This window comes from Protopterus annectens, chromosome 2.part0 (assembly GCF_019279795.1).
Source record: "Protopterus annectens isolate FY-2018-M chromosome 2.part0, PAN1.0, whole genome shotgun sequence".
NCBI lineage: Eukaryota > Metazoa > Chordata > Ceratodontiformes > Protopteridae > Protopterus > Protopterus annectens.
Window position 1 is genome coordinate 1,104,497,052 of NC_056728.1, and position 17,495 is coordinate 1,104,514,546.

General features: G+C 37.9%; 1 protein-coding gene across 1 annotated transcript in view; it reads right to left on the bottom strand.

Moving 5' to 3' along the window:
- GSTCD (glutathione S-transferase C-terminal domain containing) overlaps window positions 1–17,495 on the bottom strand; it is a 1,728,465-nt gene that overhangs the window by 185,209 nt on the left and 1,525,761 nt on the right. The window contains exon 9 of the mRNA XM_044061304.1: window positions 6,556–6,689. Coding sequence (XP_043917239.1) covers window positions 6,556–6,689 — 134 coding nt within the window. The remainder of the gene's footprint in view (window positions 1–6,555; window positions 6,690–17,495) is intronic.

Consider the following 17,495-nt stretch of genomic DNA (forward strand, 5'->3'; position numbering starts at 1 on the left):
TCAAGTCATTGTGTCACAGGTACCAGTATAATTCCATCACAGTCCATGTAAGAGGAAATGAACTGAGATGTACCTCCCTGTATCATATGAAGAGTGACATTATGCAGCTTTCAGATTATGTCCCTCAGGCTGGTATGAGCCTGCCACTGAGTAGCATATTACCATCACTGAGGATGATACTACAATATGAGCAAAATAGGTTGATTTCAGCAACTGGCTATCTTTCAGATGTCATTCTAAGGGGATCCAATACTTGTCAGCTTGGGAGGACATGATCAACAGACCATGTTGATTTGCCAAAGATGGTCTGCACCTATCCCTCTAGGCCTTCAAACACTGACTAAGGCTTTGTCCACCCCCCATAGTGCCCATTTTAGGCAATGCCAAATTGACAGACCTACTGACATAGCAAAATTAACTCAACAGAACCTCAAGGTGTTACTGCTCAATGCCAGCGGCCTAAACAAAAAAACTACACTCCCTCCAAGCCCTCCTCACACTTGAGAACAGAGACATTTGTGCATTTACTGAGACATGGTTTAAAGTGGCAGAGAGTACCCCAGCAGTCCAAGTTTTCAGTACCTTCCATACTTTTAGATCAGTAGTTGCACAAACAAGGGCTAAAGGTGGTGTCTCAATATACATCAACAAGCTTACTTCTAGGGTGGTCAACCAGGATGATGTGCTGGAGTTTCTCCATGTGCAGATCACCAAAGACAAAATCCTGTATCATATCCTAGACAGCTATAGGCCACCCTCCATGTTCCAGAAAGCTCACAATGCATACTTGGACCTCCTAGAGACATTTACCACCCAACCTAACACCCTGTTCATGGGAGACTTTAATTACCCCTCTATAGATTGAGAATGCCTCAGATCTACAGGCATTGAGATTCCTGAACTTTGCAAATGCAAACACCCTTGACTAAATAATGAATATGCCCACTAGAGGCTCCAACATACTGGAACTCATGCTCACAAATATGGGAAAATGCCCCCACTCCCCCCAATGTCTCATCCTTCCTGGCAAGATCCAACCATAAAGGTGTCTCCTTCAAAATCAAAATCAACTCCATGATCCCATACAAACCAGTAACAGTTAGGCACTATTCCAACACAAATTCTTTGTTATTAAGTGATGGTTTGTCAAAATTCAAAGCCCTTCTAAACTCGTAGAACACACTGGCATATGCTGAATTGCTCTCAGGAACTCTATACAACCATGTCAGTGGCTGCAGAGAGACTTCTATACCTACCAGAAGTCAGCCCATTACTAGTCCCAGAAACAAATCAGCTTGGTGGCATCCCAAATTAAACAGGTTATACAACAAAAGGAAAATAAATGATGGCAAAAATCAGGAAGGGTAATTCCCACAAAGATTAAAAACTCTCTCATCAAGGCAAATTGTCAACAGAGAGAGCTAATTAAGTCATGCAAAGCCAACTTTGAGGTTGAGATATCCCTCCAGGTGAAAGATAACCAGAAGGTCTTCTACAGCTATGTCAGAAACCTCAACGACAGCACACAGCAATATGCTGAACTGGTAGTTAATGGTGCCAAATTCAATGAGCCTTGCAATACAGAGAACCTGTCAGCAAACATATTCATTTCCAACTTTACTCCCCTTCTCGCCCCCAACCCCCCCAATAATATCCTCAATCATAACTCCTCCAACTATAACTAGGTAACACGTACAGGCTCCACTTACTAAAGCCAAGAACACGGCCTCAGTGGGGCCCAACAACATCGCAGGATGCCTCCTGAATAGTCTAAATTATGACTTATCAGGACTCCTGGTGTCATTATTTAACTATAATCTTAAAACAGGCTTTGTACCACATGAATTGAGGACTGTGACATTCATCCCCTTCATAATGGAGGACCCTTAACAGATTTTGAAAACTACAGATCCATTAGTATGACTAGTGTTCTTTGCAAAGCCATGGAAAGAATTACATGGAAATTATCAACAAGGCTATAGGAGACCTCCAGAAACTTGATCCATCTCAGTTTGGCTTTGTCAAAGAAAAGTCATATTACTGAATCTGGTAGAATTCTTTGAAAAGGTCAATAAGTAATGGATGAGGGGAAAATGGTGCATACTGCCTACCTAGATCTGGCGAAGACATTTGATACAATACTCATTCATAACACTCTGGATAGCTAGCTGGCTCTCTGACAGAACCCAGGAAGTTAGAATTGAGGCCAGTCAGCAGTGGAGTCCCCAGGGCTCTGTGCTAGGCCCATTCCTCTTTTTCATCTACATCTCGGATGTCACAGCCAACGTCAAGGCTTCTGACTAACCAAATTCTCAGATGTTTGCAATGTGGAAGCAGTCACTGAATCCCCCAAGATGAGAGAATCCTTCAGGAAAGTCTAATACAGACAAATGCTTGGTGTCAAAGGCATGGCTTAAAACTCAATACCAAGAAATGCATTGTAGTACCTTTTGGGAAGTCTGCTGCCATGGGTAACTAATTTATCAAAAAAACACCCTTAAAAGTCAGAGATCTAGGAACTCATGTAGATAGCAACCTAGCCTTTCACTAACATGTGTCCAAGTTAGTAAGAAAATCCTTCTATGTTGCTCAACTTATAAGCAAGGTATTTAGGTCCACAGAGGTCATCATATCACTTTATTCAGCCCTCATCAGGCCCATCATAGAGTAAAATCTCCCTTTAGTATGTACTTGATCAGATACATGCAGCAAATGGAATGTCCAGGTTCCCTTACAAAAAGAATATAGGGAGTAAACACAATGCCCTACATTAACTGCCTCAAAGGTTTGCCTCTTCACTCGGTATCATACAGACTTCTGAGAAGTGATCTTTGCCTAGCATACAGGCATCCCTGGACCCTATTTTGATGAATCTTTTGCACATCCACAAAACAAACAACATCAGAACTTTTGCTTGCAACATAAATAGTGTATGTTTGAGAGAAAGATATTTCTAACAGAATTCCCATTTCCAGGAACAGGTTCCTCATCCATGTGAAGCAAAGTTCCAACTTATCCATATTTAAATGCAGTTTGGATCAATAGATGGGTAATCAGAAATTCACCCCGGTCTGGCTCCAATGTCTGTGATGGACAGAGTTGCACAGCTAGGCTTTTAAGGGCCCTAGGGCTCATTAGCCTAGTAAACACCTATGAACTTATAAACCTAGTACCAGTCCTGAGTCTAATTAAAAGAACAGTCAACGTTCATATTCAGCTACTGATATGGTACTGAGTCAACTCAAACTATGCAACAAAATATCATATTTAGTTTCACCTGCTGCAAGACAGGCAGTTGCTAGAAATGTGTTGGTCCCAAAACTAGAGTACAGCTTGACCATCATTATCTGTCTTTCCTCATATAATATCTAGCTACTCCAAATTATAGAAACTAAAATATGTTTCTCAGCACTCTTAGCTAGTAAATGCTTGCACCACTGTGATCTATTAAAAAGATTTAGATGGCCTCCAGTGCAAGGCAGAGCAAATATGGCGTTTGGTACAAATCTAGTCAGAATTGTTAATCTACAATCCTGCCCACCTCTAAAAACTCAACTAGCAGTTAAACAGCAGACATGCAAATGCAAAGTGAGAAGTTCACATTAAGCTACTGCATCCTTAATAAGGCCATTATTCAGAAAGGCAGTCGGTAAGAAAGTATTTAATAAATTAGCCCTGCTAACATGGTATCACTACCTGCTGACTTCAGTCTAGAAAATACAGAAGTTTCAAAAACAATCTCAATCAGCAACTACTGAATCCACACTAATGTACATGCTTTGAAGACCTGGATGAGCAGTTACCTGACAGAGCATACCATTTCTGCAACTTACATCATACGGTTTTGCTCAAAGTCATATTTATGTATATACTTTATACAAAATGTATTCCTTACTAGCTAGCCTAATTTTCTCCACTTCATATCAATATCCATTTGATGATTAATAGTCTAATGCATTCGTGTATCTATTGCTACTCATTAACAGTGCTCAGGTTATGGCTGAAAAGGGTCAGGCTGACCAGTCCACTTACCCAGTTAACCGAAAAAAAATAAAAAATAAATGGCCCTTACGTGTTCATTTATGGCCACAACAGAAACATCCAGTGCCCTGGCAGTGTAACTGTAACACCAAAATGGTGGTTTATGTAGTGACATGCATGAGCTGCTCAGCAATCTATGCGAGGAAAACCACACGAAAAATGAAGGAGAGAATTGCTGAGCACATTAGGGATATTAAAAACAAAAAAAGAAACAACATGCACAGTACAAAATGTAACATTTTTTAAAAGTTTTTATTTTTCATTATTGATAGAATTTGTGAGGACGAGAGAGGTAGCGATTTTAAGAACTTGCTTGAAATCAAAGAAACTATTTGGCAATTAAGATTAAACACCAAGGAATATCCTGGTATTAATATATATTGCTCAATAACAAGTGTTTTAAAAATAAGAGCAAAGCAGACTTAATGTTCATTCATTTAGGGTAATTTTACTGTTTAAGTGAGTTTTATAACATATTATATATATATATATATATATATATATATATATATGTGTGTGTGTGTGTGTGTATATATATATATATATATATATATATATATATATATATATATATATATATATATATATATGGTTTAGGTTAATAGGTTGGTACTAGGCTATCGGCCCTAGGGCCTATACAAACCTAGCCATAACAATTCCCTGGATATTTCTTCCCACAACATTTACTTCCCTGGACCCCTGTCTAGCAGGGTGACTGACGTGATCCCGGGTGAATTTCCTATCTTCCATCCAATCGTCAAGGTTACTTCTGAACAGGGCCAAGGAGGCACTCTGCTTGACATGTATGGGCAGTCTATTCAAGAGAACAGGGAGTCACTGGGTCAGTAACCTATCCCTCCAGCATGTTTTGTTCATTGTGATGACAAGGTTTAGATCCCTGGAGCGTGTGGCTCTGAGGGATTGGGATTTCTATGTGGAGCATGCCCAACAGATCAGGGTTTGAGATGATTATGCAATTTTGACTAATATTGTGTTTGAAATTACTGTTTTAGGCTTCTTTATTTCTATGTTTTGTTTAAGGGCATCACACTGCTTGTTACATATTTAAACAGTTATAATTATTGATGGTAGGAAGTGTGGAGAATATGTTTCAATGTATATTTTTTATTCGCATACATTTGAGCCAAGTTGCTACTTTAAAGCTAAATACTGGGGAAAGGGGCAGTGAAGTATTCAATGATTTAGTTTCATTGATTATGTGACAACTGCACCGACTATTTAATGGATTTTTGCTTTGTGTTTTTTTACTCTGATGAAGCCCAGTAAATGAAGGGTGAAAGCACTTAGTCTGTTGTGTTTTAACTTTATTTTTGGTATTAAAATGAGGTTCGTTTAAGCCACTAGCCTGTGGTGTTTATTTTTTATTCTTTTCGGTTAACAGTTTTTAAATCTCTTTGGGATTTTCATTTTATTCACTTACCCAGTTACCAAACCCACCTTTGAGGAAATTGGCTTAAAATGACCCACAAAAGCCACTAGCCTAGTACTTACCTAAGAACTTTGAAATGAAAAAAATGAATACATGAATGAATGAGCATGCATGTCAGCCACCAGGGTGTGGGGTGAGGTCATGCCGAAATGCTCGTGAACCCCACCTTAGACAGTGATCCAGATTAAGGATGCTAACAGTTCCCTGGCCTGCAGATAGTTAGGGTCTTCCTCTAAAACCAGGAGAATCTGGTTTGGGGAGGGTCAAACCAAGCCTTCAGATCACTAGGACAAGAGTACTCCCAGTCCCTGTAGGTGGGCTGAGTGAGGCAGGGTGGGGCACAACCAACATTTATGCCTGCCTGCCTTAAGATGGCTCCCACCTGTCAGATCTCACCCTAAAGAGAGTGGGGGAACTGCTCTCACCTCAGGGAATGAACTGGCTGAAGACCCACTGACAAGAGGGAGCTGATGGTCAGAAGGTAGAGAAGCAAAAATAGCAAAAAAAAAAAAAATCCAGTAAGCTACCCTGTTAGCCCAAAGGCAGGGCATCCAACTACACCTCTGATGACCAGAGTTCAAGACTGGGCTCAAGACACAAATGAAATGGTAGGGTAAGGACATACTGACATTTTTCCCACTCCCAGTCAGGAAGGTTTGGCAGGCTCCTGCACACAAGATACACCCAGTGAAACTGGACGGCTGCCTGTGTTCCACAGTTAGTCATGTGGAATCGGTGGTGGCAGTTGTATTAGATGGGTATGTACAGAAGCATGTGCACTGTCATGATGCCATAGTGTGCCACCTCAAATAAAAGGTGGAAGAGCATGCTGGCCTTTGGCATACACCTGTCAATCATTCTGTATGCAGTGTCAGGAGGGAGCGCGTGCTTCAACTGATGTGGGATGTCACATGGGAACAAAAATGATAGGAGCCATTGTATGTCTACATGAACTTCAGAGGTGGAACGGCAAGAGCATAGCCTATCAAAAATATTAAAAAATGCAAAGGCCAGACTAGGTTCCCAAGGGAGATAGGCAAATAGGATAAATCAATGCACTTTACCTTCGTGGAAATGTGAACTTCTTTGTGTTCTGAATGAAGCCATAGCAGCAAGGTGAGATGACAAAGGCGGCTTGGGCTTTGATGCAATGCTCCATCACCATATCTGTGGCTACTCCACAAGCATGGAGGGCTACCTAAAATCAAAAACAAATTAAAAAATTATAAATGTTAAAAAAGAACAGCAACATTGTGAAATTAATGTTCCACAAAACAGCAGAAAATGTCAGATACTGCATCCATTTTACAATGTAACAATCTCATTATCAGATATAAGAGAAACCAAACTTGCAATATCAAGACATTGATGCAGTAAAGTAACAGCTAATATCATCTGTTTAAAACTTACAAAAAGAGAACAAGACAGCTTCTAACCATCTCTTACAACAATTTTGGGAGCGAGGAAAAATGCTGGTAGGCTACAAAAGCTGTGGCGCTAGTATTTATGGTAATCATAGGGTGAAGGTATTTATTTATTTTTACTTGATTTTATTTTGAATTTGTTAACTGGGATAGAGCATTAATCCTACTGGATCCATTTCAGTCAGCCCAGGGAAATAAATATTAGATACATGACACTGTATACAGAGTGAATGACAAAATGCTATATATACACATATTATATACAAGGTTAATATCAGAGTTGGCTTGAGGGTATAAAGGCAATAAATAAGTGACATTATATATTGAGAGACTGAAAAAAACACAATCTATACATGCATAATATACAAACAGAGTAGCATCAGAGCTAACAAAATAAAGTTAGAGTACGGTATGCAGACAGAAGAAGGGAATGAAGACATTAATTTACATGACCAGAGAAAGATAGCAGTTGCTTTAATTTGGGAACAGAAAATGGGATAAGAGGAATGATTTTTAAGAAAAAAAGGAAGAAAATTCCCACAGTTTGAGACCAAGGACTGAGAAAGCATCGTCTGTGCAGAGAAGCTCAGTTTGGGGGTTTGGATGACAGGACATTTGTGGATAAAATGTCTAAGTTTGTATACTGTGTGTGTGCATACACATACATACAAACACACACATACACACACACATATATATATATATATGTGAATTTATACTTATATACATATATATATATATATATATATATATATATATATATATATATATATATATATTTATGGTTCCCCTTCACAAGATCGAGTTACTGAAAGCTAGAAATTCATAAGCTCGAGCCCAGAATCTCAAGTTTTCAGTAACTCAAAAATGTGAAGGGAAGAGAACGGGGAAAAAATACAAGTTTAGTTACATGTTTGCAGGGGACTGAGTCCCCCTGCACTCTACCTGCTTAAATATATTAGCTCCGTGACCGTACTATAGTGGAGGAATGGAAATTCTCCTATTGTGCGCTTCTGCATACAGCACGGAACGGAAGATTTCCCACATCCCTGTTGTAGTGCGATCTCGGAGTTGGTATATTTAAGAAGGGGGTTGTGGGGGTGCAGGGGGGCTTGCCCCCCAGCAAAAAGCTTAGAAAAATTGTTTTGCAGGTGTTTTTGTTCCCCTGCAGAATTTCGAGTTACTGACAACTCGAGATTCTGGCTTCGGGCTTATGAATTTCGAGTTTTCTGTAATCTTGTCTTTTCTGTAATGTGTCTTCTGAAGGGGAGCCATATTTATATTTATTTATATATATATATATATATATATATATATATATATATATATATATATGTATGTATATATATGTATGTATATATATATATATATATATATATATATATATATATGGTTTCACTTCATAATCTCAAAATGTTAGAATCACGAAATTCAGCATTTTGAGATTATAAAGCCGAAGCGTCACAATCACGAAAGTCTGAAAGCCCGAAATTTGAAATACTGACGTCAATAGTACAATGTACAAGACACTTTCAGTCTGTAGAACATCACTGGCGTGTCTCAGCTACCTGCATACATGGAAATGGAACGTTTTAGTGCTCCTGGAACCATCGGAGATATATATCAAACAGTGCTATTTCAAAAAGGAGGTCCTGTACTAATCCTAGATGGGTACATTCTGAACAGAGAAAAGGTTTTAAAGGAGAAGACTTACTGGAGTTGTAAGTTTAGGCACTCGGAGAAATGCACAGGTAGGGCTATTACTAGCAGTATCCCTGGTGGCGAAAAGCTAATAAAATCAGTGATACATAAACATGTTGGTGACCCTGTTGCAGTAGAGCATTACAAGATGTGCGCCGAGTTAAAAATGAAGGCAAAATACTCTAGAGACTACCCTTGCCTTATAGTGGATGATGCGTTAGCTTCCACATCTGAGGTAGTTACTTCAAGTTTACTGGATCGTAAAGCATTGATTTAGCAAGTAGGAAGAGTTCGAAGGAAGCAGCATAAGGGTGCAGCTCCTAGTGTACTAAATCTTCAGGATATTAATTTTGAAGAGTTTCCAACAAAGTCTGGAGTTTTTTTAGTAAGTCTATGATGGATTCATCTGTGGCAAATGTTGTGGCTGTTTTCTCTACTGTGCAGAATTTATTAGATTTGAGTACTGCGAAAATATGGCTGGTTGATGGTACATTTTTTTATAAGGGTATAATCTGTCGGCATTTATATAGCATTCATGGTTTGCTGAACTACGGTGGATTTCATAAGAGTGCACCGTCGTTGCACTATTTGATGACAATAAAATCTTTAAAGTCGTATAATTTCATGCAGAACTGTGTGTTGCAACTAATGGATGAGCATGATTTTGAACTGAATGTCAAATATATGTTAAGTGATTTTGAGATTGCAGCAAGACAAAGTAATACGTTAAATTTGGAAGGTGTAACTCCTAAAGGTTGTTTATTCCACTTTTCTCAGAATATATGGCGCAAAGTGCAACAGTTGGGGCTGGTGCACTTATACAATACAGATTTCTCCTTTCAGTTACATGTTAAATGCTTAGTTGCTCTGGCATTTGTGAATGAGGATGACATTAAAAGTGTCTTTCACACTTTAAAAGAAGTGTTTCAACCCCAGGGAAAGGAATTGATAAAGTATTTCAGCGATTGGTATGTTTTGGGTAAACTTCACAAGTTCTGTACCTGTACAACTGGAGTATGCAGATTTCCACCTTTATTTCCTGTGTGTTTTTGGAATGTGGACGCTTTAAATATGCTGTTTTTGCCTCGTACCCAGAATAGCGTAGATGCGTGGCATCACAGGCTCGAGTGCCTAATAGGACATAGAGCAACTGATCTAACCATGTTGTTGAAAGTGTTAGCAAGAGAGCATGACTGGGTTGAGGAGCTGAGGGTACAGTTAAGTTGTGGAACAGCTCCTTCACCTAAAAGAAAAAAAGTAATACAGCGTCATACTCAATTTGAGAATGTTTTAAATAATAGATCGTCGTACAGTACATTAGACTTTTTAATGGCTATATCTAGGTTACTGAAACTGTGAAGAGATAACATATTCTTGCCGCTTACCTGACAGAATTACAATGTTTCAGGAAGTGGGATTATTGAAGTTATGTGAGTTGCGTTTTGTTGGAGTACATAGAAGATCCTTGACAGTCTGTTAAGTTTATGAAGTATTGTGTTGCATGATTACATTAGTGGCAGTCTACTAATGGTTCTTGACATACTTTCACATTTATTTCAGCAGAGGTCTGCGATGTGGATTTGTATAGAGTGACGTTTCCCGTTCTTACTTTAATACCAAGTGTGGCAGATGTTGCCATGGTTTGCACTATGGAAGGACACTGTACCTTTACTATATTCGGATTGGTTTTGAGTTCACCACGGAAGCTGGAGATATGTTTTTTGTTAATAAAGTGTTTACGTAGATTTTTCAAAATTTTGAACTCCGCGCATGTTCGCCATTGTAATATTAGTGTTTTTGATGATCGGTGTTTGAAAGTTTATTGTGAAGTTTTGACTTTATAATCTCTCAAAATGCTGAAGTTCATGATTCTAGCATTTTGAAATTATGAAGTGAAACTATATATATATATAATTTGTTTCCTATGTGATCAAACATTGTTATTGTCATGGTTAAAAAACTGGCATTAAAAAGTTCGAACATATAGAATACTGAGCGCCCTAAACATCGAACAAACAAAAAATTGAGAAAGGAAGAGTATTTCCTCTCACAGTCTGTAAACCACTCATAATAACAGACTCAAATTTGTCTGAATAGTGCAGATTTACAGAATTTTTTTTTTAAGTTAAGGTGTAAGGTTAGTGCACCACCTTAGAAATGGGTGCTAACTCTAATTCTTCCCCTTTCTCCAAAACTAACCCTACATTTTAACTTAATAAAACCTTCCCATAATACTGCCACTATACATGAGGCACACAGAGACACAAACACACACTAACAGCATACATCTTCTCCCTTACCTAACCCTGACCCTAACCTTAAAATAGCTATACTAGCACACAAAACTACAAAGCCTATTCCCCCACCTATCCCAGACCCTAAACCTGACTACCTCACACACAGATGCTCTCACCCCTCCAATCCCACTCACTTTTCATGGGGAAATAACCCCTCTACATTCTGAGCATTCAGCTATTCATGTTCTATATTATGCACCATCCTTATTACTTGGTAACCAAATGGATGTTCGATCAAATTGAGGGAAACCATATAGACATACCTTTCTCTCTCTCTCTACATATATATATATATATATAAAGACAGAGAGAGAGAAATACATATACATAATCATAGTGGTATAAATTATACTACAAACAGCAACATTCTTCCACAGGTGGAAAATTAAGTATAGTGTAAAAGTACAGTTACAAACTCAAGTATAGAGAAGAAGTGAGAAAAGTATTGAGACTGTCAGCAGTACATATACTGCCTGAGAAAGATGATGCAGTGCAGTGTTCAGTAACGCAAGACAAAAATCACAACACACTGCAACACAGTGGATTTGTTTTTCTGTTCCATAACAGATACTTTTAGTACAGTTTATAAGCAATCTAAACACCCTCTCTACTACTACTACAACGGCATAGGAGGCTGATTGGCTACTTATATACCCTTTGCACTTTCCTACAGCCTAGATGACAAATACACTACTCTTACTTATTCTACCCTATTCCTTCAATCAAGGTGATAGACAGACTTTTTAAACATTCCCTATTCTATCCTTACAGCCAGGTGGCACATAAACTTCATAATCACTCACATAATTTTCCTGCATCCTAGGTGTAAGGCTGTATGTACACCTCTTCTCCTTTCCCTACAGCCTCAGTGTCACACAGGAAGTTTACACACATTCTATCACTTTCCTACAGCCTAGGTGGCAGACTGCTTATAGACCTTCTATTCTATTCCCTACAGCATAGGTTACTTACATACATCCTATTATATTCTTTCAGTCCAGGTAGTTGATATGCTATTCCCATTCCTTTTTTTCAAACTCATTTTTTTCTTCTCTCACTTTCAAGTATTCATCTCTGTTCACCTAGGCAAACAGGCAGCATAACTGCAATAAAAATAATTCCATTTCTAAGTTATACAAAGATCAACTACTTCTAACCACATTGTCACCAAACATTACTGTCTCGATTGTATTACATACAAATAGATTGTGTAAACATCCTTCATCTATGCCATCCTACACTATATGTTACTAACGGTAAACTTCCTGCAGTCTAGAGAGACAAAGACTTTTATAAGTCAATACCACAGGCAAATGTAAAAAGTTAAAACTTTACATTTTTCTTAAAAAATAAAGCGATATTGATATACACAGCTTGAAAGTACACAGGATAATATTCATTCTTACTTGCACCCCAGTTCTACTCTCCTTTAAATATCTTTCCTCTCTACTGCACTCTCTACTGCATCTATCCCTCACTTTCCCCAACCTCTCCTCTCTCTTACTAAACATTGGGGCAAAACAGAAAACAATCTCTGCTTCTCATACACAAACCAGTACAAACAAGTAATCTTACTGGTCTCTCTCTTTTCTATGACTACATCTGGTTATCAGGCTCCATAACACCAAACTAAACAATTCAATCCAATCATTATTTTCATGACACCTTCAACTTCCAAATAACAGTTCCCACACTATTCAGTATTTTATCAACATATACTATAAAAATAATACTTAATCAAAACCCCTTTACTACAACAAGTAAGATCATAAAAGAATTGCTGTCAAAACTATTTAACCTTCTATTTAAACTCCTTGAATCTGGAGATATTTACTCTGACCCAGGCCAAGCAAACCAATCTTCTCACTCTTTAGCAACAACATTACATTTACAATATAAATTCATAAAGATTGCATGGATAAATACTTGCAGATAAGCAATAAATGGGCAACAGCAGAAACCTGGCTAGCCACTAAACAACAACATAGTGTTAATATATCTGAAACCTAAATGAAAGCTCATGTACTATCATCACTATTTATCCAAGCTAAGTATTCAACCATCTCTGACCAAAGACCAGGATGTAGATAAGGTAGAGGAGTCATGTTATTAATCAAGCAAAACTCCTCCGTTGATGTTAAGCTCCAGAGACCTCAACCTTATTACCACAATCAACAAAACCTGCTGGAGGGACAGGTTCATAACCTAGAGACTGCCCATGCTATGGAATAGACTTCCACTGGAGTGATCCCTGGGGTGAATTTTCTATTTCCCATCCACTCATCAAGATCTCTCTTGAAGAGGGCCAGTGAGGTGCTCTGCTTGACATCTATGGGAAGTCTATTCCATAGCAAGGGCAGTCTCTGGGTTATGAACCTGTCCCTCCAGCATGTTCTGTTGATTGTGGTAATAAGGTTGAGGTCTCTAGAGCATGTGGTGTGGAGGGATTGGGATTTCTTTAGATGTAGCATTTCTAACAGAGCTGGGTCAGACATGGCTTTGTAACTCAAGCAGAGATCGCCTCTAAGTAGGCGATATGAGACAGAGAATAGTTGGAGTTTTTTTAGTCTGTCCATATAGGGCAAATGTTTAAGGCCTAGGATCCTCTTTGTGGGTACTTTTGCAGCCTCTCTAGTTGTTGCAGGTGTTTAGTGAGGTACATGCCAAATGGGGCACCTAATGAGGGAAGAGTATAGGGGAAAGTAGAGGGGAAACAATGACCTCTTTCTTCCTGGACCCAAAACACTTAGTAATGAGATGTGCCACATAGAAGGACTTTCTGACCACAGTGGTAATGTGGTGGTCAAAAGAAAGGTTGCTGTCAACCTTTGTTCCCAGATCTCTTATAAAGCCTTCTGTGTTCAGTGGACTACCATCAATGTGGTAATTCATGTGAACCAGGTTTTTCCCAAAGGGAATGCCAACACATTTATTGGCATTGAGTTTAAGGTCATGGTTCTGACACCAGTCATTGGTCTCAGTGAGGCCTTTCTGTAGGATGTCAACATCACTTGGGGAGTTAATAATAGCTCCCAACTTGCAATCAGCGAACTTTGTCAGCCAGAGACCAGAGACATATATATATATATATATATATATATATATATATATATATATATATATATATATATTTTTTTTTTTTTTGTGGCAGGACAGTGAGGAGTTCTTTGACATTTATTAGAGGCAACTATATCTTGTAGCTTTGTTTCAATTTGGTTAGTTTGGTTTTATATTAAAATGACTAGCACAGGGATTCCAAACAGAAGTTTAGGCAAAAGGTACGTTCGAGTGATAGTGAAGATGACAAAAGCTACAGCTTTGCTTTATATAACATACCATGCTTCTGATTATTTTGTCTGGTTATGCAGTCTATGTGATTGCTCACATTTTAGACAACTACCAAGTACCACGCCTAGAAGTATTGTTTGGAATATTTTTCAGTAATATTGTTATATAATTATGTCACATTGATTGATCATGGTTCTATTGCTACAGGTTGTGTCAAGTAAAAATAATGTTTTGTTAGCATTAAGAATTAGTTGATCCTTTTAAGTCATATTTCAATGATATTAAAAGAGGCTTGTGTTATAATTTGAAAGTCATTTAAGTTAAGAGAGATAAGCAGTGCAGTGTCACCTGTGTATTGTATTATTGTACTTGTTTTGATAGAATCTGGCATGTCATTGATAAAAAAAACTAACAAACAGAAGAGGACTTAAAATACAGCCTTAAGAAACTTGAGAAGAGTATGTATTGTGACATCAGATGTTCTGAAAATGTTCATTTTAGTAGCTTGGAAACCAAGCTATGGTAGTCTGAGTCATTCTGAACAAAGCAAGTTTATTGATAAGTATTTGATAGATCAATATATGAGGATAATACAAATCTACCATCATTTCTCTACTAGTTTACTTGTTAATAAATGTCAGTATGAGAGTGCCTGCAGAATGTTCGGGTCTAAATCCACATTGAGTAGTTGATATTAAATAGTTTTTAGTAAGGTAATCTATTATTTGTTGATATACAGCCTTTATTAGGATCCTAGACAAGAGTGATTTGATAGCTATGGGTCTGTAGTTGGGAAATCTTCAGGATTTCCACCTTTATGAAGTGCAGTAACAATGGGTGATTTTCGTAGATGGCATATATGTTTTTCTTTAATGGATATATTGACTACTAAAGGCACAAGGTAGGCAATTGTTTGCTACTATTTTAGGTAATCAGACAGAATGTTATAAGGAGCCAGGGTAGCAGGCTTTTATTTTTTCAACAATCCTTTAATTAGGTCATTGGATACTGATTTATGAGTAAAGAATTCAAATATATGATACAGAATACTGGCTTCTGTAGACATAAATGTATCTGTGTGTCTATGAATGATGGTGGATTTTATAGGATCATAGATAGTTACTATGCTACTGATCTGCGATGATCTTAAGATGCTTAGCCTTCCATTCACATGGTAGTCTTTAGCCCTTATATTTTGTGTGGAAATAACCCAGAGATGAACAGAAAAAGTATATATTGGGACATTTACAGGTTGCCACTATCTATGAGGGGCAATGGTGCTAAACTAGGTTAAATTTCTGGTTATCCATCCATGTGTCCAAATTATATTTAAATAAAGTAAGAGAAGTACTTTGCTTTATGTAGAGTTGAAGATGGTTCCAGAGAAGTGGAATTCTCTGTGCTTATCCCTCCAACATGTTCTAGTTATTTTAAAAAAGAAGTTGAGATCCCGTGAGTGGCTGTTTATGCCACCATTTGACTTACAAATGTGTAATAGGTCTGACAGAACAGGGTATTTTGAGGCTGTATATGTGAGGCAGTGGTCACCTCCTAGTAGCCTGCAAGATACCAAGTAGAGAAAGAAGACTTTGAGATGGTCCACATAGCTTGTAAGATTTAAATGCTTGATTTATTTAGGGAGGAAACATTGCAGTCAATCCAGTTGTGACAAGTGCTTGTACAAGTATATAGTGAAGGGCATTATTCTCAAGTATTAGCGTAATGAGTGCCAAGTACAATGGAATAATTACATCCCTGGACCTGGATACCATACTTTTAGATAGAGGTGGTATAATGAATAAGTATTTCCTTACAATAACAGATTTGTGGTGATCAGATCCCTGACTACAGGATCAATTTTCAGGGGTGTGTTGTCAATGGGATAGTTACAAGGGAATTTGTGCCTGCCAAAGGATATAATTGCACATTTCTTAGTATTTAACTTTAGTTCAAGCTTTTGATATCTGAAATTTCTTTGGAACAGGAACTCTTAGAAGATCATGGTGTCTCCTGTTGAGCTTATGGTGCCACTAGGTTTGCAGTTGTTGGCAAACCTGGTCACCCACAAACCCTTAGAATTAGCAGCCCACCTTTATTTTCTGGGTTCTATTTGTGAACCAGCTTGTTGTCCAATGAGCTACAGAAGGATTTGCATTTAGCTTGGAGAGTTTATCTACGATACCTGAATGATGGATGATTCTGAATACCTTTGTGAGGTCTAGATATGGGGTGTGTACTGACCTTCCCTCCTCCATTGCTACAGTAACTTTTTTGAAGTTAACCCATTTAACTAGGCAGGATCTCCTCTTGAAGAATTCAAACTGGCATGAGTCAAGAGTCTGTAGGTTACTTATGTCCTTATTTATTCATTGCATAATGAAGCTTTACATAGCCTTACAAATGAGGCAGGTCAGGCTTATGGATCACTTAAAGACACAAAGCCTGTTTTGAGGTTGATGTTGAAGAGCCTCTTTACGGAGGCTTACAAGTAATATTTTGGGCTGACCAGTAGGCAATATTGAAATTTTATTCAACAGGATGTAAATTTGGTTAAGATAGATGTTTGAGTTTAATTAAAATTCTGAAAAAGTCCATAAAGATATTGAAATTTTTTTTTGCGGGGGAGGGGGGGGGGTGTATTTGTTGTCTGTAACAGTAATCTTATTTATCATTTTATGCTAATTTCTTTGCCAGGTTCCATAATGTCCTATAGTTTTGGAAGTTTTGGTGGGTACTATTAGATTTATACACCTTTCATGCTTTATCTCTGAGTAACAAGGTTTGCTTTGTATCTCTACAAAGTTAAAAATGGGGCTATATTTTTTTAAGTGGATCCAGGGAGTTTAGGATAGTTAGACAGGTAGAGTTAAAATAATGTATTGTTTCATCTAGTGGCAAGGCTTTTATGGGAGTATAACTGCATTGAGGCTGGCAGTATCTGATGTGGTCCTCTAAGAACATCTTTTTATTTTGAGTCCAAATATATGCAGTGTTTTTTTGTATTTTACAGTAATACCAGGTGGCATATACTGGATTGTGATCACTTAAGGTATTGTGTAGGACACCAGACACTAATACTTAAGTAGGACATGGCTATAGCTGTAAGTTAAAAAACAGGCAAGAATGGTTTGTTTATCAGATACCTTGTCAATGCAAGTGGTGTCATTACTAAGCTGAGTTAGATTACAGAGGTTTATTATATGATGTAACTTACATTTTGGGTGTTTAGGCTAATCTGTGTGGGCGGCCACAGTGGTGCAGCGGTTAGCGTTGCCGCCTCACAGCAAGAGGTTA